This window comes from Benincasa hispida, chromosome 11, assembly GCF_009727055.1.
Source record: "Benincasa hispida cultivar B227 chromosome 11, ASM972705v1, whole genome shotgun sequence".
Lineage (NCBI taxonomy): Eukaryota > Viridiplantae > Streptophyta > Magnoliopsida > Cucurbitales > Cucurbitaceae > Benincasa > Benincasa hispida.
In genome coordinates, this window is record NC_052359.1 from 37661408 (window position 1) to 37685666 (window position 24259).

The 24259-nt window shown below is 33.4% G+C and overlaps 3 protein-coding genes across 5 annotated transcripts; 2 read left to right on the forward strand and 1 right to left on the reverse strand.

Moving 5' to 3' along the window:
* Window positions 1-1357: 1357 nt before the first annotated feature.
* LOC120091471 lies at window positions 1358-6337 on the forward strand. Of its 2 annotated transcripts, XM_039049510.1 has the most exons (7): window positions 1358-1513; window positions 2475-2805; window positions 3872-4319; window positions 4469-4474; window positions 4704-5002; window positions 5171-5542; window positions 5765-6337. In XM_039049510.1, exons 2-6 carry the CDS (start codon window positions 2503-2505, stop codon window positions 5516-5518), a joined length of 1404 nt encoding a protein of 467 aa, XP_038905438.1. In that variant the 5' UTR covers window positions 1358-1513; window positions 2475-2502; the 3' UTR covers window positions 5519-5542; window positions 5765-6337. The 2 variants fall into 2 exon arrangements, with proteins under 2 accessions (XP_038905438.1, XP_038905439.1); XM_039049511.1 differs by lacking the exon at window positions 4469-4474.
* Window positions 6338-8932: 2595 nt separating this feature from the next.
* LOC120089897 lies at window positions 8933-13238 on the forward strand. Of its 2 annotated transcripts, none has more exons than XM_039047333.1 (5): window positions 8933-8991; window positions 9309-9387; window positions 10054-10715; window positions 10889-11027; window positions 11117-11398. In XM_039047333.1, exons 3-5 carry the CDS (start codon window positions 10160-10162, stop codon window positions 11190-11192), a joined length of 771 nt encoding a protein of 256 aa, XP_038903261.1. In that variant the 5' UTR covers window positions 8933-8991; window positions 9309-9387; window positions 10054-10159; the 3' UTR covers window positions 11193-11398. The 2 variants fall into 2 exon arrangements, with proteins under 2 accessions (XP_038903261.1, XP_038903260.1); XM_039047332.1 differs by lacking the exon at window positions 8933-8991 and adding an exon at window positions 12973-13238 and having other exon boundaries at window positions 9063-9387; window positions 11117-11212.
* Window positions 13239-15454: 2216 nt separating this feature from the next.
* LOC120089740 (long chain acyl-CoA synthetase 1-like) lies at window positions 15455-21448 on the reverse strand. The gene is given in 25 exon segments (XM_039047117.1): window positions 15455-15904; window positions 15983-16102; window positions 16596-16778; window positions 16872-17011; window positions 17100-17345; window positions 17561-17678; window positions 18812-18887; window positions 18985-19051; window positions 19137-19224; window positions 19385-19495; window positions 19606-19773; window positions 19853-19947; window positions 20033-20072; window positions 20161-20226; window positions 20228-20256; window positions 20500-20522; window positions 20524-20547; window positions 20655-20704; window positions 20804-20862; window positions 20865-20898; window positions 21038-21055; window positions 21057-21102; window positions 21286-21302; window positions 21304-21411; window positions 21413-21448. Coding segments are annotated over 25 exon segments (1992 nt in total). The 5' UTR covers window positions 21434-21448; the 3' UTR covers window positions 15455-15859.
* Window positions 21449-24259: the final 2811 nt, after the last annotated feature.

Genomic DNA, 24259 nt, shown 5'->3' on the forward strand with positions numbered 1-24259 from the left:
CCTTGGTAGCTTGGAAACAAGTTGAGAGTCAGTTTTTGGGTTCAAATTGACAAGAGAGAGTTCGATTATATATGATATAATTGAACTAATTAATTTTATATGATATAATTAACTTTATGTATGAGATACATTAATTTGGAGGAAATTGGATATAAATATGATTTATATCTGGTGAAGGAAAAATACTATAATCAATTTATGATATTAATTTATATGTTATGAATATGATGTGATCACATTCATTGGACGGTTAAAAGGAAAATGGGGCCGCGTCTCTTTTTTTTTTAATAACGGATGAGTGAGTTGAAAGATCACTTTGAGACGCATAAATAGCTCACGTTGAGTTAAGCATGAGATGCGCGGACATTGTGTTAAAAAGTGTGTCATCGCTTAGAAAATCGGTGCATATACGATAGTGCCTGCACGATCGCTTACCTATACGATATTGCTAAGCGATCGTTTACTGATTACACCCGTGCATGCTATTTACTAAACGATCGTTTATTTTTTCCTAAGCTATTGCTTAGCTCTCGATATTTACTAAACGATCGTATAGACGATCGCTTACCTTTTTCCTACATGATCGTATACTTCACCTAAACGATCAAGCATCTTGTTTATATGATAGACAAGCTCATCTCCCACTTGCTTGATTGTTGTATACGATTTCTCTTCCTCCTCCCTCTACCAAATCCGAACAAAGCCCACACTTTGGATTCTCACTCCAAGAATACTGAGGGCTCTGAAATGGTATGATCTACTTCTGCTCGTAGAAGAAGTCTTCAACTGGTATGATCTCTCGATCTCTTTAGCATTATGAATGTATTTTAGTATGTTTAAACGTATATGTGGTAATTCTGTCATAATGAATTGGAAAGATCTGCTTTTGCTCGTAGGTACTCTTGAATAAGAGTTCCTTCCGAAGCTATTGCTGTTTATCAGGGGTTTTTGTCTGGTCTAAAGATGGAGATTCAACACATAGTTTTATTGGATTGTTAATACTATTATCAACATAATAAACTAGGTAATATAAGTAATTAATGAGGTCTGTATTATTATTGACAATATTCTCAAGCTTATCTAGTTTTCTTCGAGACTGTGTTCAAACATATCCTTTAGAAGGTCAGTGATACAAGTCATTATTTAGCTCATCGTAACTTAGATAAAAAGTTAAAGTCGCGTGGTTTCTTGATGTTCATCAATGGTTAAATTCTTTGCACTCGAGGGATATTCCTTTTCTTGTAGCATAGGGTGATTTCTAAAAAGTCTTCCTTATGTTCTAGCTCTAACAAACAAATACTCATTTCACACCCTTCTTGTGGGTGGAGTCAAATGTCAATACCCTAATTCACAGGGGCATATAGGTAATTTATCTAGTACCATCTAACCGTTCAAACCCTATCGGACTCTCTGGTTTTATTCCGCGGCAGTTCGAGCCATAAAGCTCAAGACCTTCTACCTCTCCTCCGGCAGCAGCCTCCGCCTCCGGCAGCTTCTTCACTCCGGCGAAAAGGTATTTATCATTTCCCCTTGTTTATTTCATCTTAAACTTCGTTCTTCCTCTTCTATCGTCAGCTTCTACATTCCGTTCTTGAGGTATATCGCTTCCTTTCGCTTTTCTCTTCTCCGTTTCTCTTCTCCGTTTCTCTTTCCCTCTTCTGATTTCCTCTCCTCCTCCAGCTTTTGCCCGAATATCTTTTCCTCTCAGTAACAATTCCTCATCAATTGATTCTGCTCTTCACCTCTCCTCCTTCTTTGTTGCCCTGGTATTATTTCGTTCTGATCTCTATTAGTCTCTTTATCCCTCTCCTACAAACCTTTCTTTTCGTCCCCGCGTTGTTCTTTGTATGTTTTCGATTTTGCCTCAATCACAAGTTCATTATTCGTGGTAGTTGACTGTATGTGTTGATATTTGATGCTGCGACATTTCGTCTTTGTTTTGATTTTTTTCCTAATTCAAGTGTGCAATGTTTTACTCCGGCGACGATGTACGCCACACACTCTCTCTCTTTCGCCTTCTGCCGGTTAAAGTAGAGCTGTGGCGTCGGAAGTTTGGGTTGCTAGTGGAAATGAAAACATTTCCCAAGTAATTATTCTTAAGAGTTAACTTAACCTTATATCTAAACCTGAATGTTAGAATTAGGATATGGGTAACTGGATGATGGGACACCCAATGGGTTTTTTCTTCTCCTGGTTTATTTCCTTCTCTCTAAAAACGATACTGTTAGCTTTTATGTGCATCTAATACAACTGAGGGTTATGAATGTCACTTCCTTGATTATGGCACGTAATTACATCAAACATTTGCTTCATCCCCGTCTAATACAAGATGTTTAATTTTATTTTGTTCTTTTTCCAATTCAAGGAACTTTTAGTCTGAAATGGGCATTTCTCTCTTTCTGTGATACGCCTAACTTGCCGGTTGCTAATTTGCTGGACATTGATTAGTGGTGGTTTGTGGTGATGAAATGCAGAAACTCAACTGAATTTGCTCTTCTTGTGATGGCAAATTCACCAGACGTGGATGCAGATGATGACTTTAGTGAACTCTACAAGGAGTACACAGGCCCCCCACGATCGACTACTGTCGTTTCACAAGAGAAGACGAATACAAATAAAAGGTCTCATGCTGGTTCTGATGAGGAGGTTGAACCTCGTGATCCCAATGCTGTGCCAACCGATTTTACCAGCCGAGAAGCCAAGGTTTGGGAGGCCAAGTCAAAAGCTACAGAGAGGAATTGGAAGAAGAGAAAAGAGGAAGAAATGATTTGCAAAATATGTGGTGAATCAGGCCATTTCACTCAGGTATTATGGGTTTGTAAAATTTTGATTGGTCTCGTGAAGTTATTGCATATAAATTTTTCACAGCTAGAGAGATACGAGTTCTGTTGTATAATGTCACGTGTATCAGGCAGTTTGTTTTGTTCTCCTACCGGGTGTTTTTCCATTTCTTCCTAGCTGATACTTAACTAACATATGAACTCTCATAAATGTGATTATACGACTGCCATGTTATTCACCAAACAAACCTTTACCTTATCTTGAGGTAGAATGCAGGACATAGCTGATTCACAACTATGGAGGCCCCAAGTAGTCTCATGGTTTTTAAACTGCACCTGATCTAAGTTAGCACTTTTATCCCACTTGATATCCCATTCTATTGAGGCTGTAAGTGCAAAATTGCAAAAAGCTCAATTAAAAAAAAAAAAAAAAAAAAAAAAAAAAAAAAAAAAAAAAAAAAAAAAAAAAAAAAAAAGAAAAAAAGAAAAAAAAACTTTGCTAAAAAAAATAGGGAAGGAAAAAGAAAGAAAGAAAAAAAACTAATTGGGAGTCAATAGTGGAAGCCAAGGTACTTTTTATATTCACAATTTCACGTCAATGACGTGTCTTCAAAAAGAAAAAAGGTTATCAAACATTTTCACTGGATGACTGGTTAGAATGTCTCTAATTGTTGGTAGAGTATCTGTAATGATTAGGCATAGAAGCATTATCTTCACTGAAGCATGGTTTTCCATCAAATTCATACTTACATGCATACAGAATCCAATTAATAGGGAGCAAGGATGAGAGAGAAAAGGGGGAGGTGGGGAGTATTTACGATATACAATAAAACCTCCACGAGCATTGTGTAGTAATTGAAAGTTATCTCTCTCATGCACACACATATTACACGTGTGTGGTGCATACAATGGGATTATTTGGTGCTTTATGAATGGTTTTTATAGAAGGATAGTTTTCTTACAAGAAGTAGACCTACTGAAACTTATTTATTTGCTTTAAAATCATAACTCTTTCTTCACATAAAAGTAGAATTCAAGCGGATTATCACTATTTTAACTAATGCTACTTTCCAATTTTTGTTTATTCATAGGGATGCCCCTCAACCTTGGGATCAAATCGTAAGTCTCAAGATTTTTTTGAAAGGGTACCAGCCAGGGATAAACATGTGAGAGCAATTTTCACTGATAGAGTTGTACAGAAAATTGAAAAGGATGTTGGTTGTAAGATCAAGATGGATGAAAAATTCATAATTGTCAGTGGCAAGGACAGGTTAATTTTGGTGAAGGGAGTGGATGCTGTCCACAAACTAATTAAGGAGGAAGGCGATCAAAAGGGTTCTTCTAGTTCTCATATGAGTAGATCCAGGTCACCTGATCGAAGCCCTGTTGGTTCAAGATCACAACGTTCTGATGTTCATAGATCACATTCTGGTCCTACAAATTCTTCACAATTTCAACCTAGGTTTAGCAGACAGGAGAAGGTTGTCGAAAACCGCGTTCGTGATGATCTGCAGAAATATTCAAGGAGCTCGGTTCAAGGTAGGAAAAGCATAGGATATGTTTACGGCATCAATAGAAAGCTGGTAATTCTATGTTGTAGCTTGTAGTTATCTTTGTTTCTCCATCCTTTTATAAATATTTTGTCTGTCTTCTTAATAATGTTATTTGTTGCTTATATTTGTTTGCAGCACAAGGTAAGTTCTTCTGTTCAAGCTTATATATGCGACTCTGAAGTAATTTTCAGTGATAGGATCTGAATTGGTCAGATTGTCTTCAAAACAAAATAAATTTATGAACGGGCACCCGGGTTGTTTTTCCTCCTATGGTTTCTTCGTATGATTTTACGATGATCATGTTGAATTTGACCACAACATATACTAGCGTTAATCTATTATTAACATTGCCTCTTCATCTATTTTGAAGCTTATGGCAATGACAGAGTTAGAGGTCGTTCAAGCCACTCAAAGTCTCCAGCTCATCCGCCTTATTCTGGTGGCTCGCTCAGTTCATATGATAGTTATCAGAACAAGAGTGCATATGGTAGAACTGAAGGATGGGATAATGAGAGAAGAGGATCTGATTTGCAATCTAGTCGTCAGTTTGAGTATCCAGCTTTTCCCCAATCTCTTGAAGAATTGGAGATGGAGTATAAAAGGGAAGCAATTGAACTTGGAAAGATTCGAGATAAAGAAGAAGATGAAGAAAATTATAAACACCGTGAGGTATGGATCTCCTTTCAATTGAATCATTCATCAAACGGCACCTGGTGTATATTTCCATTTTCTATGTTGAGATTTTCCTTCCATTTGGATCTCTTTACACGATGAAATTCCTACTCTTCGTTATTTTGATACCAAGTTTGTGCTTTTTACTTATTGTTCTATAAAAAGACTATAAGGGAGATGAGAGAGAGCTACACGAAGAAATTGACTCATGTGAGGGGCACACATGCAAAGCAGTGGGATGAGTTTCTTCAACTTGATGCCCAAAGACGTCAGCAACAAGTGCACCAGCAAATGGCCGCTTCAGGTTTTGCTGGTTATAAGCAGCATAACTATTCGGAATATGAAGGTGGCTCAGTCAATTCCCATTATGAAGGGGCTAATTTAGCAGCCCTCGACTCAAGGAGCAAGTATCAAAATCATATGGAGAATTATCCTTCAAGACCTCATGGTAATTTTGGGGAGTTTCAACGTCAGAGGCGTGATGATTACGAGAATGCTTTCAAAAGATACTAATTTGTTTAACCAGGAAGTAAGTTGGTAAGTAGTCTAACCCTTCAGCCAAATTGAAAGGATTTTAGTCATCTTCATCTTTTTGGTTTGGCTGTATGATTCGCAATACATAATCTCCATTCCCAATTTCATAATTACTCCGACCCCATGTCCATTAGAAGGTTATTTTGGCGTTCCATTTGAAATTTTAATTTACAGCAAATGACCGCTTAGCCAGCAATAGCTTTAATTTCATTCCAAAATTTTCAGGATTCAGATCCATCTTGGGTAGGCATAATGCATGGAGGAACGTCTAATGAAAGGTAAGTATGTATCTTATGGTCTTGGACCGATTAGCATTCGTAGTAGCCTACTTCCAGTTGTTTTTATAGTTAAGCTTGGATAGTTCAGCTGGTTCGGAACTTGTTGTAAAGAGCAGCATGGAATGTCATCTTGGATTTATTAGTCAGATGAAGTTCTCATGAACGGTTGAGATTTTGAATTAGTTATAAATTGATACCATGGCAAACTTTTCTTTCTATGACCATATTTAAACAGTCATCCAGTGTCATGGAAGCTTAGGATAGTTGACCGGTTATTAAGTTCACTAACTGGTTATTACGACTATCTGGACTCGGAAGCGTTGGATATTTTACTAGTTGATATGATTATAAATCGGTAATGACTGACATTTACTGATTATGTTAATATACTTCTCTGAAACTGTAAACTCTTTCCCAGAATCCCACAATCATAACCCAGGAAACTATAGGTATGGTTCATGCCCAAGGTTTTGTGATTCATGTGTTTTTGGCTGGGAAATGAATGGATTTTGCTCTAGTAGAAGGGGGAATCTTCCTGTCTTTAATGTTACGTATTGTCTTATTATGGCTTTCTTATTCGTATGGAATAGGAATGCCATAGAAAGTTATAGGTTTTGCTTAGTTTTTAATCTTTAGAAATATGACTATTTTACGACGTTGAATTTTTATTTCCTCAGAGCTGATTAATTTGAAGAAATGCTTCTTGAAAAGTAGGAAGTAGGTGTAAGTTGAAGCATTTGGTTTACAGGACATTGATTAAGATGCTAGTTGAAGCTAGTGGAAAATATTAGGTTAAAATATCATTTTGGTCTCTTTGAAATTTGTTCAATTCTAGTATCTGTATTTTCAATTGTCTAATTTGAGATCCCATACTTCTAATAAATCCTAAACACAGTCCATCAAAAGTTAGCTTTTACTGAAATTGATTAAACAATAATAATAATTTTCATGCAAGAGTATATAATATGTGAATATCTTTTAAAATTTATAGTTAGTAAAAATGTTAACAGGTAACAAAAAGTTTTTTAAACGATCATCATCAACAGTGGGATTAAAATGATATTTTAACCCAAAAAAATAAAATAAAATTTGCAGTGATTAAACTTTGAACATTGTAACTTATTCGCATAGTGAGGAATGTTGGTGTACTAGAAGTTTGGGTAAAGTCCTCTCTGAATGATAATTTGTTAAGCGTCTTGTAGTTAAGAATAATAATGGGTTTTGTTGAGCTTCTCCATTTGGTGGTCAAGGATGAGCCTCAATTTGATTTGTTCAATTTAGATGTTTACGACTAGAGATATTGAATTCTTTTCTGGGTGTGTCTGATTATTATATTTCCCTTTATAAAAGAAAAAGCAAGGAAGTGGGGAGAAATGACATTAACATTTTGGAGCATTCACTTGATCATAGTACTAGGAAATGGTATCCTAGGACGATACCTTACTTTGGAAAACTTAGAAAGGTATTTCTATTATTGAAAGATCCATGTGTTTTATTCTTATTCCATGAGGTCAAATTGTGTATGATTGAACTCATCATTGCCACGTTAAAGTCGAACTTTATTGTTTTTTATTGATCATAGAATGTCTACTTTGTATCATATCTAAAGGATTCTTGGGTTCATTTCAATTCAAATACAAGCTTGATTGCCCTTCAAAGTTGAAAAATACTTGCAGAGTTTTGTCTAAGGAAATACATTGAGAAATAGTAAATTTATAGAATTTTTTTAATGTGAGTTTGCGTTCCCACTCTCTATTGTGGAATTTATTCCTCTTACATTGTTCCTTTTTCTGACAACAGTCAGATTTTCTTAAATATATCGTAAAATGTCAAATTGAGGAAGAAAATAACAACATTTTAGGTTTCGTCTGATAATTATTTTATTTTTGAAAATTAAGTCTATAAATATTATTTTATCTCTAATTTTCTTTCTTTATTATCTACTTTTCATCTATGGTTTTAAAAAACAAGTTAATTTTTTAGAACAAAAATTTTTTTAAAAGTTTTTGTTTTTAAAATTTGATTAAGAATTCAACAATTGTACTTAAAAAAGATGCAAATTATTATAAGAAATGTGGACTAAATAAGTTTAACTTTCAAACACAAAAATAAAAAGTCAAATAGTTACTAAAGAGAGTCTTAGCTATCACATCTTGTACTTCTACCCGCTATTTGCAAAGTTTTGAAGAAAAAAAGAAAAACATTGGAATTTCGAAGTGGTTTTGGTTTGAGGTCCTTGAATGGTATTGATCAAATTTCACCATAGCCAATGCTATTTTGAATAATGTTTCAAACTTTAGGATTACTTTTTCATATATTGTTATTATTAATCACATACAAAGAAGGTTTTGTATAGCTGACTCCCATAACAACCAAAGTCAAGGGACCCACTAATACATATAGTAAGGACACTGTTTTTATTATAATGCGACGTGGTTACCTTTTTCAAAGCAAATGATTGACATTATTATAAACACATTTCATTCTTTTGTCTTATCTTTATATAATCATAAATCAATCTCTACATTAGTGGATAAAATAACCGTTTAAAATTTTACTCCCACGTTTCTCGAATTTAGAAATGTCATTGTTTTTGTCAATTTTAACCTAACAAAAAAAGAGAAAAAAAGTACGTGCTATTGTCTTAAGTTCGAAAGTTCATTTCTTTGAGATATGTAAGTTCAAGATGATGTTCATCTTAAAACCTAAGTTTAATCTTAATTAATTAATTAGAAAAAAGATTAAACTTCATAGGAAAGAAAACCCTAGAACTTTTTATTTATTTTAATGGTAATCTATTTTTATTTTATTTTATTTTTAAAGTCACGATATCACAACACTCTTAAATTAGAAATTCATTAAAATGTTTGACGAAAGTTAAGACTAAAAATGGTGTGCTAGTGACCTGAAATGAAAAGTGAGATCCAAACATTGCTATATAACTCAATGACTGCATGCGTTTTAGGAAAAAACTTTTAGGTGTGTGATAATTCATTTTTTTTAAAGTTAAAAAGTTATTTTTTTGGTGTGTATAGAGAAAGAGAGCATATGACTTAGGTTAGGGTAATATTTCAATTTTTGGACACACATATATATATTGCAATTTTGTCAAAAAAAGAAAAAAAAAAAAGAAAAAACATTCAACAAAGCTCTAGCTCACGCTTTCAAGAAATAGTAAGTATTTCCCTTCTCGAATTGATTAGATATTTATTTATACGAATCATTGTTAGATGAAGAGAAGCCTTCATAATGTTTTTTGTTATTCAATAATTGGAAATACGACGAAATGAACTATTTTTAGAATGTACAAATGCTCTTTAAGCGCCGCACCTCACGATTTCAGATCTGAAATTTTCTTTCCATTTCGATTCTGTCTCAATTTTTTTTTCTCATTTCACGATCTGGGTTCTCTCTCTTTCATCGTTTTCGTTCTCCAAGTCACTCGTTCCCTCTGTTTTTATTTGTTTTTGTTCCCCAAATCTCCTTCTCAGCTTTGTTGTTCGATCTCTTCATGGAATCTAGCTTGAAAATGGCGGAAATGGCTTCTTCTTATTGATTTACTGTTTGTCGGTGAGTTATTCTCTCTCCCGTGAGGGTAAAATAACAATGATAATCGAAAAAAACTGTCGAATCCCCTACCCTTTTCCTGTTACTGCAAGTTTATCTTCATTTTAATGAGTATGGTGTTTTCATTGTATGCTCTGTTGTTTTGTTTGAATGAAATCAGATGAAGAAAAGACCTTCAGTCGTTATTTGATTCAATTTCTGCTTTTCATTTGTCATTTGTGGAATAGAACTGAAAAAGGGTTGTTGTTAGTTGGGGGGAAGTGGGGGGCGTTTATTTGATTCAATTTCTTCTCTTCATTTGTGCACATAAGCACATATCATACGAAATTTTAGAAAAGTTGAGAAGCCAAAATATCAAGATTTAGTTCATGAAGTTATTGCATGACCTCTTTCGTGGCCTTATTTAACTTCAGATTTAGGCATTGTGGTTAATACTGTCAATGGAATTTAATTAAGTTTGTGTGTGTAAGTGACTAATGGATAATGGGCATGTCATAAGAACATTCTTGAATGTTGTTATGGCATGGGAGGACAAGGATGTTATAGAAACTTTGTAAAGTTTAAAGAATAAATGGAATGAACAAAATGCTCAAAGTTTATGGTTACAATTTGAGCTGTATAAAAATCTGATGTAAAGTTGTTTTGGGTTTATTTTTTCTTCTATAAAAGGGTTCTCCAGAGTGTTAAGAAGATGAGAAGAAAAGAAGGCCCTTTTGATTCAGGATCCTGGTAGAATGATTGCTCTGTGCTGAAATGGAAAGTAAAACCTCTTTAGATGGGTGGTTTAGATTGTATGGCTACAAAAGATAGAGAGTTTGAAATAGATCTTGAAGGTGGTGGTAATACCAGCGAAGATGATTTGAGCAGTGAAACTGACTCAACATCAAAAAGACATGCTAGAAAAACTTTTAACAGGCTTCGGAGTGGGTTTCTGAGTTCTGATGGATCTATAAGTCGAATTGGTAGCTTTGCTTCCAGTAGTAATTCCACCAAGCTTGTTAAGCTTGGTGTCGATGAGAATGTGGAGTTGTCGATGGACAGTTCAGATGGAGAAAAGAGGAGAGAATTTGGGGCTTTTGCAGAGAAGAAGAACGTGAAAGGGAAGATTGGAAAAGTTCACAAGCCACCACGACCTCCGAGGGGTCCATCGTTGGATGCTGCTGACAGGATCTTTGTTAAAGAGATGACTGAGTTAGCCGTGAAAAAGCGTGCCACAGTTGAGAGAATAAAAGCTTTGAAGAAGATGAAAGCTGAGAAAGCATCTTCATTCAACAGCAGCTTACCTGCCTTATTTATCACGCTGCTTTTCTTTGTAGTCATCATCTTTCAAGGTATGGGATAGTGAAATTTATACTTTTCCCCACATTTTGATACTGCCATGGCTATTAGAAACAGTGCACTGATAGTAAAAACCTTATCAATAAGCTCTCAAATTGACATTGTGAGTAAAGGAGGATAGTTATGAAGCATTATTTATGCTCATTTTTTAAAAAATGCCTTGCAGGAATGAGTGCTAAAGGTAGCACAATGGTATTGATGTCGGATTCTCCTGCCCCTTCCGTCGGTGGAAGTGCAGGCTTGATTGTTCAACATTCGTTTCAATCTTCCCCCGATGTTAACGAACCTCAATCCCACATTCTCAAGTCAGCGTAGCTCAATCTTTCCACTGTTCGTTGTCATAATCGCTTTATTATTGTGTGCCATTCATCTTAAATCCATTGTTCTGATGCAGTTTTGCAGGAAAGCAAACTTCTGACCCTGATGCCATACGAGAAGCGAGGTCGGTGGAAGAGTTGAAGAACCACTAAAGTTTAGTGTCAATAATCTGGTAAATCATCGCCATCTCCTTTAGACTGAAATTTTCATACCATATAATTTGATTTAAGGCTTCAGATCGTGTTGGTATCTGTAAATACGCAAAGGTCTCTACCTTCCTCCAATGGTCTTTTGCTAGGCACTTCATGTACAGAGAGTTCGCATATTATTGATCCATATTTTACTTTTTTTTTTTTTTTCCTATAATCAAATTGGCATTATTTCAGATGAATTGTTTCATTAGATTAGTCGAGGGAGGGGCGTGTAAGCTGGTTCATGAGAAAAATAAAAAGGTGTCTAGACTCGCAACATACTTGAATCCAATTAAAAGGCAAGAACAAGTAGTTTTTCCATTAAAAAAAGGGAAAAAAGGTACTCATAATTTATTTTTTTTAAAAAAAACAGACTGAGGAAGAACATTGAACATGGCTGGTAGGTAACCTACAAATATTTCATGTTTTTAGATGTGTTTGATAGTAAATTCATAAATTGAATTATAGTTTAAGCAATTTAAAATGTGTTTGATATTATTTTTTTTAGACTATAGAATTAGTTGTATTTTTTTTTAAAGTACAATAGGAGATGGGAGGATTAAAACTATATCTATATTATCGTCGAGCTATATTCGCTTTGGTAAAACTAGTTGGAGTTATCAACTAAATATTTATTTGAATATAAACTATTATTAATTAATTTATAGACATATTTTATGTTAATTTTTTTTATATAATCATTATTTTGTAATATTATATAATTCATAATATATTATATAATACATATTTTAATTAAAAAATGATTTGAGTTTATAATATGAACACTACCTTTCTAAATGTTCTAATTTCTTTTAATATAATTTTACATTTTATTTTCTTGCATGAAAATTATTATTACTATTCAATCAAGTTTGATAAAAATTAATTTTGAAGAATTAAATTAAGATATTTTAAAAATATAGAGACTAAAATTGAATAAACTTAATAGTATGAGAATCAAAATAGTATCTTTAACTTAAAACTATATTCTTGAACACTCAAAAAGTGAATCATACTTCAACATTATTTCCCAATAAATGGATATTAATACTTAAAAGATAATTGTATAGTTAACTTAAAATTTAGGTCCAAAATAAAACCTTTTCACTTTTTAAAACTCAAGTATTTTCATATTTTGATTGGGACAATTGATTTAAATGAAATATCGTTGAAAATAATATAGCAAAATGACATTGTTTGATTATGACATTTTAGTATATTTGTAAATATTTTGGTTCATTTTATTATATTTAAAAACAATTGTGTCATTATCGACCAAAAATATTACAATGACCAAAGGTTGTCAAAAATCTCTGTGGGTTCCCGCCTCGATTAGGGCGACGAATCCTCAATTTGATTAGGGATGGGGTCAAACGAGGGACTAAAAATTGGTCCCCGATTGGAGACGGAATAATATCTCCGCCCCGTCCCCGACCCCAATCCTGCTCCAAATATATATTTTTTTAATAATTTTAATATATATAAAAAATAGGAACTTAGCTACTGTATTATTTTTTTAATTTGTTTTAACTTTTTTTTTTGAATTTATTTCATAATATAATTATCTTAAACTTTTTATTAAATCTAAAATGTTTTTTAGTTATTAATTAATAAAATAAAATAATAATAATATTACTTTGTTATATAAAATGTTTAAAATTTGAATATAAATACCAACTCTTAATTTATTTAAATAAAAAATAATTGAATATAAAAATATAAATGGGGAACTTTCTCGTAGGATATGATTCTTGAATGGAGATTCCTCGACTCCGACTCTCCAAAATGAGGAATGGGGTGGGGATGCGGATTATAAATCCCCAAGAAGACAGGTATGGGTACGAGAAGTACATCTCCGACCCCGTGGTCACACAAAATCTTTTTTAGATTTTAGTGTTGGAAAAATATAAGAAATATCTAATTAATTAGATATTTTTTATTACACTGTTATGCAATCCCAATGTCATCAAATATCAGATATCAGATATTGTGTGTGGTGTGCCTCTAATTAACTTTCATTTCATAAGACTTCAGTTACCATTTTCAGACTTTTTTTTAATATAATAAAAAATTACCATTTTCAGGGGGAAAAAAGTTCAGCCTGTCTTTAATTTAGATTTTTAGTCATTGGGATATTATATATATATATATATAATATATATATTGAGAAATTTATAAAAATACTTAAATTAGAAAAGAATTTTTACCTTTCTAAATAAGTTTAGAAATTTATTATTAAAATTTTCTGTCCTTGTTAGTTTATTTTTGTCAACATCTCGATATCAATTTGCATATTATTTCAACGAAAAATAGGAAAATTCTTATAAATAAAAAAATCTAAAAAATATTTACATTTTATAGCAAAAAGTTTCAAAGGTACCATATCTTTTTAAAATATTTTTTTAATATTAAAAAGACTCCGAAAAATATTGTCGTGTTAATAAAAAATTACTTTAGTTGTCATCGGTTAGTGGAGAAAAAAATCTCTCTCTCTCTCTCTCTCTCTTTTTTTTTTTTTTTTTTTTTTAAATTTTATTCTTTTATTAATATTGTTTTCAATTTTGCTTTGGAATTTAAATTGCATTACGTACTGTAAACTTGTTATCATTATCTTATGTTTGTTTTTTTGGAGACACTTCTGTTTATTTTAATGCATATTATATACTAAATTTAATTTCAAGTAAAAAGCAATAAATGTGAAATAGTTTTTTTTGCTCTTTTAAAAATTAATAAATAGAAACAATTAGTAAACATATTTATATTCTAATCCTAAAAAAAGATGGAATAAGCAACGAAAAATAAGTTAACAAGAAACTATAAGGAACAAAAAAAAAAAAAAAAAAAAAGACCTTACCGGATGAGCCCATATTTCAAATTTATAGTTGTAAGGTGGAGCAATCGAATATGTGACTTCGAAGTTGATTATATAAACACTATATCAAGTGAACTCTGCTGATACATTTTCAAGATTTAAAACACTTTAAAAGCAAACAAATATAGAGAGAATTAAATGTAAAGTAAAATGATGAAGCTCTAAGTTGTGGAGGAAAAACCTCTATTCGTAACTGTAACAGATTGATAAAAGTTATCAAACTCATCTCGACTACTCTCATAAAGACAACCAATCGGGCTTCTAAGCCCTTTATTATGAAATTTCATTCCGCATGTCAATTGATATTTCTACATATTCATATATTCGATAATGACGTAATGAGTGAATCTAACATTTTTATTATATCATATATTAATTTAAATGTATATTTTTGAGTTTTTTTTGTTTTTGTAACTTTTCTAGATATATCCATTGACATCTACATTTTATCAATATTTTCACTAACGTTTTCGTATAATTGAGACATTTTAATCTTGGTTCTATATTTAATTATAGGTTTAAATACTACTTCGATCCTTATACTTTTGGTTTTGGTTTATTTTCTTTTTAAAGGTATTGTAATTAAAATGTGGGGTGGGGGAATCGAACCTCAAACCTCGGGGTCGATAGTATGAACACTATGCCAGTTTTGGTTCATTTTGATCCTTCTATCTTTAAAATGTTTCATCCCTGTACTTTTCAATTTTTGTTCATTTTGATCTCTCTCTACTTTCAAAATGTTAATTTTGATCTTTGTACTTTCAACTTTGGTTCATTTTGGTCATTGAACTTTCAAAGAGTGACCATTTTGATTCTTTAAAAATGAAAAAGCAGGACCAAAATAATCACTTTTTAAATGTATAAGGACCAAAATGAACCAAAGTTAGAAGTACTAAGGAACAAAATGAACATTTTCTAAAGTGTAGGAATTGAAATGAATGTTCTAAAAGTTTATGGACCAAAATGAACTAAAACTAAAAGTACTTTGCTTTAGTCTCTGTTTGTGGTGACATAAGTCCCTCCTTACAACTCATGAATTAATTGGTATGAGAGCCAAATCGTGTATTTATTTTTCAATTTTGAAAAGAAAAATCAGAGAAATGGTGGGTGTTCTGCATTATGAATGTTGGTTTGCAAAATTGGATAAACATTTCGATAGGCCCAAAGAGCCTCGTCTTTATATTGAGTAAATTAACAATAACTTGGTTAAATTAATTAGCCAGATTTATCTTTTGGCCTTTGCTTTTGTTTCACTTTTACAAAGTAACTTTATGCTTTAATATGAAAAATCGATCTGTGGAACACAAAAGCCCTAGATTCTAAAACACTTGGTAGGAGGAAAGAACGGGAATGGTATACGAATACAATAAACAAGGACATCCATATATCCATTACACATAGCATTTGTCCTAAATTATACAATATACATGTCTCGCAAACCTAGACTCTCTAGATGACCCTTGGACACTTTAGCTGATGTCCAATTTTCGTGCACGAACTTTCTGCTAGACATTAGTTTAATTTTTCAGAAAATGAGCAGAGAAAACTAACTTTATTTTGTAACCCTTCAATATAGTGAAGTTTGAGCATCAATCAACTACTATACTTTCATGTAACACTGAATCCATATTGTCCTTTATTTGCAAGAAGAGAAAAAGAAAAAAAAAAAAAAAACTGCTTCTTTGTAACTTCAACAAAATGGTTTTGATTGAATGCATTTCAGTTCAGAAAAATCAGCTACTGAGCTTCAACTTTATCAAATCTTTGCCTCCAAGTTTTTATACTCTGCATTGATTTGCACCTATAACAGAAGGGAGCTTTTCATTGACCTTAGTCTTGGAGAATTCAATCAATAAAAAACAAGAGTTTTCCAACCAACCTCAAAGTGTTTGAGTAAATTGTTTCTTTTCTTCTTCAAAGTTGCTGTCACCAGATCCTTTTCTATGTCGAATGGGTGCAATTCCAACACAACTCCTTTGATGTATTCGAAACGTTTCAACTGATATCAATAGAAGACATTGAGTTCAAGCTGTTAAGAAATCGACAATAAACAAATAAACAGAAAAACGTAAACAATAAAGAACCGACATAGAGATTACGTGGTTCACTGACATTGTGTTAGCTACATTCACGTACAAAGGGAGAGAACAATTTTTTATTAGAGAGAAAAATATCTTACTACCGGTTTAGAGGCGCCGATAGAATTAGAGAATTTATATATTGTTCTCTCCTAAACCTTAGAGCCAAAATTGTAAATAACTAGATAACATAAATACGAATATAACTTAGGTTTCAGGGACATTGTCCCCAGATACTTGAGACCCTCTGCTTGGTCATTTGGAACGCCAAATAATAGATTCAAAACATTCTAACAAAAACAATCAATACTTATTTTTTTATGAAATGAAAAAAGGAAATAGGATCTAGCGGTTTCATAGAACTTCAACACCGAAGTAGAGCCGAGGTTTGGGTTGTTTAAGAAAATGTAATACCTTGTTTCTTTCAGCTGTGGAAGTGAGCTCAGAGAGAACATAATGTCTGAGCTGTTCAAGAGGACAAAGCTCAGAGAAAGAACACAAAAAACCATTTGAATTTGCCCATTTCTTGGTGTTTTCCTCATGTAGAACCACCACTGCAACCAGCATTGATTTGAAGCTGTTCCCATAGATCCATATCTTTGGAAAGAGTAAATCAAAGAAACTCAAGTCACCAATATTATGAAGTTAGTTTCAGAAAGAAACTCAAAAGGAAGACGATTCGAAACTTACATCCTCAACGATTGGGGTAACCGAATAAACATTTTCCAAGTATTCCAATGCTATGTATTCTCCTTGGGATAGTTTTATGAGATTTTTCTTCCTGTCAATGATCTTCACAACTCCATTGGGAAAGATTTCTCCTATGTCTCCTAATGTAGTAAAAGAAGGAAATGGAAGAACCAAGTCAAATAGGAATGAATTTTCAGACAAGAACAAGAGAGGGAAGTGATGGAGCACCTGTATGAAACCAACCATCCTTTATTGCCTCTTTGGTTAGTTCAGGGTTTTTGTAGTATTCAGTAAAAACAGTCTTTCCTCTCACACATATTTCGCCACATGGACGATCCCCGAGTGGATTGTAACCCATCTCTGGAACCTCCTCCAAGCGAAGCTCATTGAATAGCATAACGCCACCAACGGTTCCGAGCATACACATCTCATCAGGAAAGCCGATAGTTGTTGGTCCACAAGTTTCAGTCAAACCTAAATTTTACCATATCATTGCTGTTTATAGTGTTTGAACTAGTTTTAATCAATATGCTTTCATTGCAATGTCAATCATTAGCAACGGCGACGAGGAGGAAACTTGTTCAGCATATTGCGTCGAAGGATTGAGAATTTTTAAAGCTTGGAATGTGCTTAAAGTTAGCTCAGTAAAACTAAACCTATTGTTTTTGTGTAGATAGAGTTTTCTTTACCATAGCCTTGGATAAAAAAGGCACAACATGTGACCCTCAGAAACTCTTCCACTTCTGTGCTCAAGGCTGCACCCCCAGATATTATCAGTCGAAGGCGACCGCCTAATCTTGCTTTCACCTGAGTTGATACAAGTTTAATGTTAGGTGATAATCAAGTTAGTGATGGGCATGTACGTTGAACTCATTTTAAGTACACAAACGTATGTTTTTAACAGCATGTTTAGATCGAATTTCTAAATGCAAGCACTTAGAAAATCAATCCAAACAAACTTAAGTTCCCCAAAGATCTTAGAAAATCATTCCATACAGACACTTAGAGTGCCAAGGGAACTCGAAATCGAGAGTACATAATCTAATTAGGAGAGTAGTGATGGATATGTATGTTTTGAAGTTCAAAATCTGTTTGGAATGACTTTTTAAGTGCACAAACATATGTCTTTAAGGATTTGTTTGGATTGACTTTCTAAGAAAAAAGTGTTTTTAAGTAGGGTTGGCAATGGGGTTGGGGTGGGGCGGGGGGCGTCCCTCGTCCTTAGCCCTGTGGGGAAGATTCTCCCCCATCCCCGTCGGAGAAACAGGGTCCCCACGGGGCCCATTCCCCGTTTCCCCCCGGGGATTCCCCTACTAATTCTCCACGAGGATTCCCCATTTTTTTAATTTAAAATTTGATTAAAATTTGGGCTTGACTTTTGGGCTTAGATTTAGAATTCAGATATTTAATATTGGGCTCCACAACAAAGTCTATACACTATAAACATACATATAAATAAGTTATTTTATATATTATAAATATATAGTTATAAAATATTAAAAATATAAATATATCAAATTGGGGTCGGGGTCGGCCGTCCCCGAAAAAATTTTCCGATTTGACCTCATCCCCAGTCAAATTGGGGATTGGGCGGGCCCCGTGGGGAATTTTGCCAACCCTATTTTTAAGCACTTAGAAAGTCAATCTAAACAGACTATACGTGCAAAAAAGTATTTTTTTAAAACTTAGAAAGTCATTTCGAACAGGCACTTAGAGTGTGTTTGGAATACATTTTCAAGTGTTTAATTTAAAAAATAAATCATTTTAGAAAAAATTGGAGTGTTTGGCAAGCAAAACAGTTTTGATAGAAAATGTTTAAATAAGAATGAGTTTTTTGAAACACTTTTTTCTTAAGTCAATCTAAACGGGCCCTTAAAGTGCCGAAGTGCCAAGGAACTCGAAATCGTGAGTGTGTAATCTAATTGGGGGTAAGATTCAACCTTCCTGAATGCCAAGAAATCTGCCAAAGGGGATGCATCTTTCTGTTTGTATCCGCTATTCATCCATAAAAGCTTGCTGCAAGTTCAGCATACATATTATTTATCTTTGAGCTTATAAGTGTCACGAAGGAAAGAAGCAACTACAAGTACGAAAAGGATAAAAATTGACTTACTATTTGTAGAGCAAATCAAAAGCCTTCCTTCTCACTGGATTGAGTACTTGTACAGCTTGTTTGATTCCTGAAATACAGATTTGTTAATTTAGCCTTGTTAACAAGGTTATGGATCCTAACGAAATTACAGATAATGAGCAATGTTTTCGTGCCTTCGTGAATCCTTTCAAAGACTCGAGGGACACCTACTAAAAGTGTCGGCTTTAACTCCATTAGATCATCTTTTATTGCATTAAGATCCTTCATAAAAGGAATGAGAAATGAGAATGAGCCTTTCTGATTCTCAAAGGTCTAAAAGACGTTTCAAGTCATTTGGTCTTCAAAGAACATAAGCAAATCAAACATCTGAAGGATCTGGTTCAAAAGGAAATGCTAGAAAATGCCATGAAGAATACAATACCCCATGGTAGTAGCCAACAGATGCGCCTTTACGAAAGAAATATTCCTCGACCGTACGGTCGAGGATATGAGCTAGAGGCAGGAATGATAGATACACATCATCCTCTGTCATCTGTTGACAAGAAGAATAACATGTCATAAACAAAAGCAAAAGACCTTGAAAGTTAAAGAAAATGTAAGCTAGCAATAACCCTCTATTGTTTAATAAGGGGACTTATTTACCTTGTCTTCAAACTGCTCCATATAGATATCAACTCCTCTAATAAACATTGTGAGGGTTTCTTGTGTCAACACGACCCCTTTTGGAGTTCCACTTGTTCCACTTGTGTACATAATCGTGCAAATGTTGAGAGGTCGCGGAGGAGTGACCTCAAATGGATTTTCTTTTCCCTGATTCAAATAGATTCACGTGTCAACTCCAGCGTATAAAGGAGGACGATAAAAAGACTTGTTTAGATTTAAAACGGACCATGCGAAGGAACTCATCCCATGAGTATGGTTTCAGCCCATTGCCTGCTGCTGAGATCTTTTCTTCCTCCTTGAGTGAAGTAAAGCAGATAACAACTGCAAAAACGGAATCAAACTCGATAAATTGGTTCAATTGGTTCAATTATTGCCATAGAAAACCTTCTTATTTCATCATTCTCACCTTTCAGCCTCTCAGGAATTGCACTTTCAGAATTTAATAGCTGCAAAATGAGCATAGAATTTCAACCATATCTAGTAAGTGCCTCTTTTTTTGTTTTAGATTGAGATGTGAAGGCATATTATATTAACAAGACAACAACTCTTACTTCTTTTGCCTTCTTTATCTTGGACGAAAACGATATCGATCTCTGCATGAATCTATAATGAAATTAACAGCTCCATGTCCTGCAATTCATTGCCCTTTCACATTAGTTTAAGAATCAAACAAGAAGCTCAACTTGAAGTTTTTACTTTCAAAGAGCTGAAAAGAGAATTCAATATCAATCAGGAAGCTAACTGATATTTAATATGATGCAACTCTGTATTAAAATGAATGTATTTCCATCAATGAGAACTAATTAAACTGTGACTCGATAAAATGCATCAAATTAAAGCTTCTAAAAGAGTGAAATCATAGAAGTATTTTACCAAGAGTATCATAGAGAGGTAACAATCAAACTGTGGGCATTGCAGCCTACACAAAACATTTAGAGCATTTGTTAACTGATACAATGAAACAACTACAAGTAACTTTTAAAGCTTATGGAATATTCAGCACAAAATTGAAGTGTTTCAGTTGAACCTCCATTGCAATTATCCACTGAGGAAGTTTCGCCCCGTAAATCCCGATTACGTGACCCCTGTCATGCAACATTGCTGTTTCTTTAGTTTCAAAGTTGTTGCAATGATATGCTCCATATCATATGAGAAAATCATGAAATTGCAGGAGTATGCTTACCGGTTCGGCGCCAATTGCTCGTAGTGCAGAACCAATGTTGAGAACATCACCAAAACTTCTTTGTAAGTTTTCCATATATAAGGTCCTGGCTGGATACCAAAAAAGAAAGAAATCCGAATTGAATCCACATAATGTCAGTCAATCACCAAAACCATTCAAGTTCATTGAACATTTATATCTTTTTTTCAACTTTCATTATAGATAATGATTAATGAGAATCCAATTCACCTTCCCTTCGACGAATTTTTCGCCATCCGAGCATTCTCCTTTCAGCATACTTTTTAGCTGAAACACTGCAAAACATCAAGAAACCAATTTCTATGATTCATTATCTCAGCAATTTCGAACAAAGAAAAAAATCTAACATTCTAAAGTTACACAAGATGTTCTACATCAGCCTTGCAATAACATCAAACCATTCATTTCACACAATCATTTGAATATCAAACATAACATGGACATGAAACTGATATAACCTGAAAAGATCCCAAGTTTGTGCTCGAATCCTCATATGGAGAAGGAAAGTCATTTTCTGCAAGAACATTTCGATAAACCGGCTCGACGGACGGTTTCCCGTCTTTACCTTCCCTTCCTTCCTCTACTCTTGACAGAAAACCTCTTCATTTTTGATTGCTGGAAAACCTGTTGCATTGTTTTATTAATGATACGCAAGAAAAACTGTCTCAAAGCTATATAAAAGGTTTTCAAAAGTTCAAATGTCAAAAATGTCCCACCATTGACTCCAACTCCATTGAAACTTTCAATAGAAAGGGAAAAAAAAAAAAAAAAACCAAACAAAAGGTTTCTCAAAAAAAGAATTAATTACAAGCGTAAAGTTTACAATGCATGGTACAGAGTTATTAAGACAGCTACCAACTTGCAGACCATTAATGAGAGGCCAACCACCATGGCCAAATACTTCCAATTGAAGACACAGAGAAACAAAAAGGCTCAAACTTTATGGAAGTCTAAAAGAAAAACAGAGAGCCATAACAGAAGCACATTAGGGTAATGTGTACACTTCCAAAGTACTAATTTTTAAGACGAGAAATTGTAGAACCATGGGAATCATGTGGAAGTTAACTAAAAACAGTCTTTGGGCTTTAATCTGTGAAATTGAAGCAAGAAACAAAGCAGGGGAAAGTATCAAACAGGTATGAACAAAAGAAGATCATTCCTTCTCGATTAATATCGATGATTACTCGTTAGACTCATCCTAATTGCTAAGCCTAGAAGTGAGAGATGCATTAAAGAATATGAATAAAACATCCGTGATAATATGGATGATTACTCGTTAGACTCGTACTAATTCCCAAGCTTAGAAATGAGAGATGCGTTAAAGAATATAAATGAAACATCATTCTTTCTTGATTAATATGGATGATAACTTGTTAGACTCGTACTAATTGTCAAGCCCAAAAGTGAGAGATGCGTTAAGAATATGAATAAAACATCCCTTCATTCTCTCGATTAATATTGATGATTACTCGTTAGACTTGTACTAATTTCCAAACCCAGAAGTGAGAGCTGGGTTGAGAACATGAATAAAATATAATTTCTTTTCTATACTCATTTATAAGTCTAGAAGTGAGAGGAGATCGAAGATTGAACTTAGTACAAAAGCATAAAAAGAAAGAGTGGAGAAAAATGGTGATATTTAGCAGTGGTGAGAAGAAAACAGCCATGGGTGTGGAGTTAATATGTTGATCATCAAAACCCCACAAACAAACTCAAAGTACAGAAGAAGTGAGAGAGAGAGAGAGTGGGGGGAAGTGGGCTTACAGAGGTATGAGCAGAGCAAGGAAAATCATGCAATGCAAGGGACATGGTGGAGCATTCAAGTGAATTAAATATTTAAAATACTCCGTGCATCTTCTATGGTACATATCTTTGAACATCTCACTCAGTTATTTCGTTAATATTTTCCACGTGAATTTTTTTTGTTTTTTCTAAAGAATATTTTTTAGTTCTTTTTTACTCGAGTAATACTTGTATTATGCATCTTACTTCCATTAGAAAAAAAAAAAATTGACACATGACAAATTATGATAGATGTTGCATAATTGCACCTAAGGGGTATTTGTTTCAAGGGTTGGGATTGAATGAGTTACGCATCCTAAGCCCAATCCTTGTTTGGGACATACTTGGTTTCCACATCTACTTTTCAAACCCATAGGTTATTGTTATTATTATTATTATTTTCACTTAATCTAGGAAGTACGTCGTCAACCTCCGAACACCACTTTTGGTGACCACCGCAGCCAACTCCAGCCGCCTCCCTCCTAGGACTGCCTCGGGCCAACTTTAGCTACCATCCTCCAACGACTGCCGCAAGCCAACTTTGGCAGCCACCTCCCACGAATGCCGCCGACCAACTTCGGCACCATCTCAAATGTAATTTAATAAGAAAAGAAAGTATAGTTTTTCAATCATTGATTTAATATTAAAATACTAGTTTATTTCAATTTTAAATTAGGTAAACAAATTGATCATTTATTTTTTTTAAAAAAATATTCTTCTAAATTTTTTAGTTGATTTTAAAGGGTTATTTTCAATATAGAAAAATAAATCAACATATTTACAAAATATAGTAAAATTTTAGAACTATCAATGATAGATTTCTAAAACCCTTCAATCAGCGTCTATAATTGTTAGTTCTAAAATTTTGCTCTTGTAAATATTTTCAACAATTTTACCATTTTAAAATAATTTTCCTATTTTAAACTTAACTATATTAAAATAATTAAGATGACAAGTTTAAATTAATCTAAAATCTAACCGGTGATTAAATACAAGAAAATATTTCACAAACTAAATATTTATAAATCTGCAATTCATTCTCAGGCTATTTAAGTCGGCACTCCAAATATATGCTTCTAAAACCCAGACTTTCAAAACTTGCACTCCAAACATAGTTTTCTTAAACCTAGGTTACCTAAACCTCTCAGCCTGATCCCCAGGCTAGATTCCAAACTTACGCGCTAAATGCCCCCTAAGTATTTCTCCTTTTACTATGTAATTAAAGGGGATGTATTAGATATATTGGTGATTTAAGTACTACTTCGATAATATACTTTTGATATTTGTATTTTTAAAAAGTAATCATTTTGGCTCTTTCATTTATATTTTTAAAAGAACAAAAGGATTACTTTTTTAAAAGTTAAAGGGCCAAAATGAACAAAGATTTAAAATAAATGATTGCTTGGTTTAAGGTTCTAATAGATGGAAAATTTTAGTATTATCGATATTTTTCCATTCACAATTTGACATATCATTTAGGAGTGGTTTGGTTTAAGGTGCCACTGTTGCCGAAGAATAGGATGCCTGAGAATAAAAGGTTTGCGAATAAAAAATGATCGTGTTTAGTTGTGCATGAGAAATGCTATTAAATTTTATAAATTAAATATATTCGATAACCCTCTTCATTACCAATTGATTGATCTCCCCCGG

Excerpts from the sequence above, each read along its gene's own strand:
- LOC120091471 (XM_039049510.1), top strand. The coding sequence starts at position 2,503 with ATGGCAAATTCACCAGACGTGGATGCAGATGATGACTTTAGTGAACTC. Across the intron at positions 2,806-3,871 it reads AATCAGGCCATTTCACTCAG|GGATGCCCCTCAACCTTGGG; the intron begins GTATTATGGGTT and ends GTTTATTCATAG. Across the intron at positions 5,003-5,170 it reads AAAATTATAAACACCGTGAG|ACTATAAGGGAGATGAGAGA; the intron begins GTATGGATCTCC and ends TTCTATAAAAAG.
- LOC120089897 (XM_039047333.1), top strand. The coding sequence starts at position 10,160 with ATGGGTGGTTTAGATTGTATGGCTACAAAAGATAGAGAGTTTGAAATA. Across the intron at positions 10,716-10,888 it reads TGTAGTCATCATCTTTCAAG|GAATGAGTGCTAAAGGTAGC; the intron begins GTATGGGATAGT and ends AATGCCTTGCAG. Across the intron at positions 11,028-11,116 it reads CCTCAATCCCACATTCTCAA|TTTTGCAGGAAAGCAAACTT; the intron begins GTCAGCGTAGCT and ends GTTCTGATGCAG.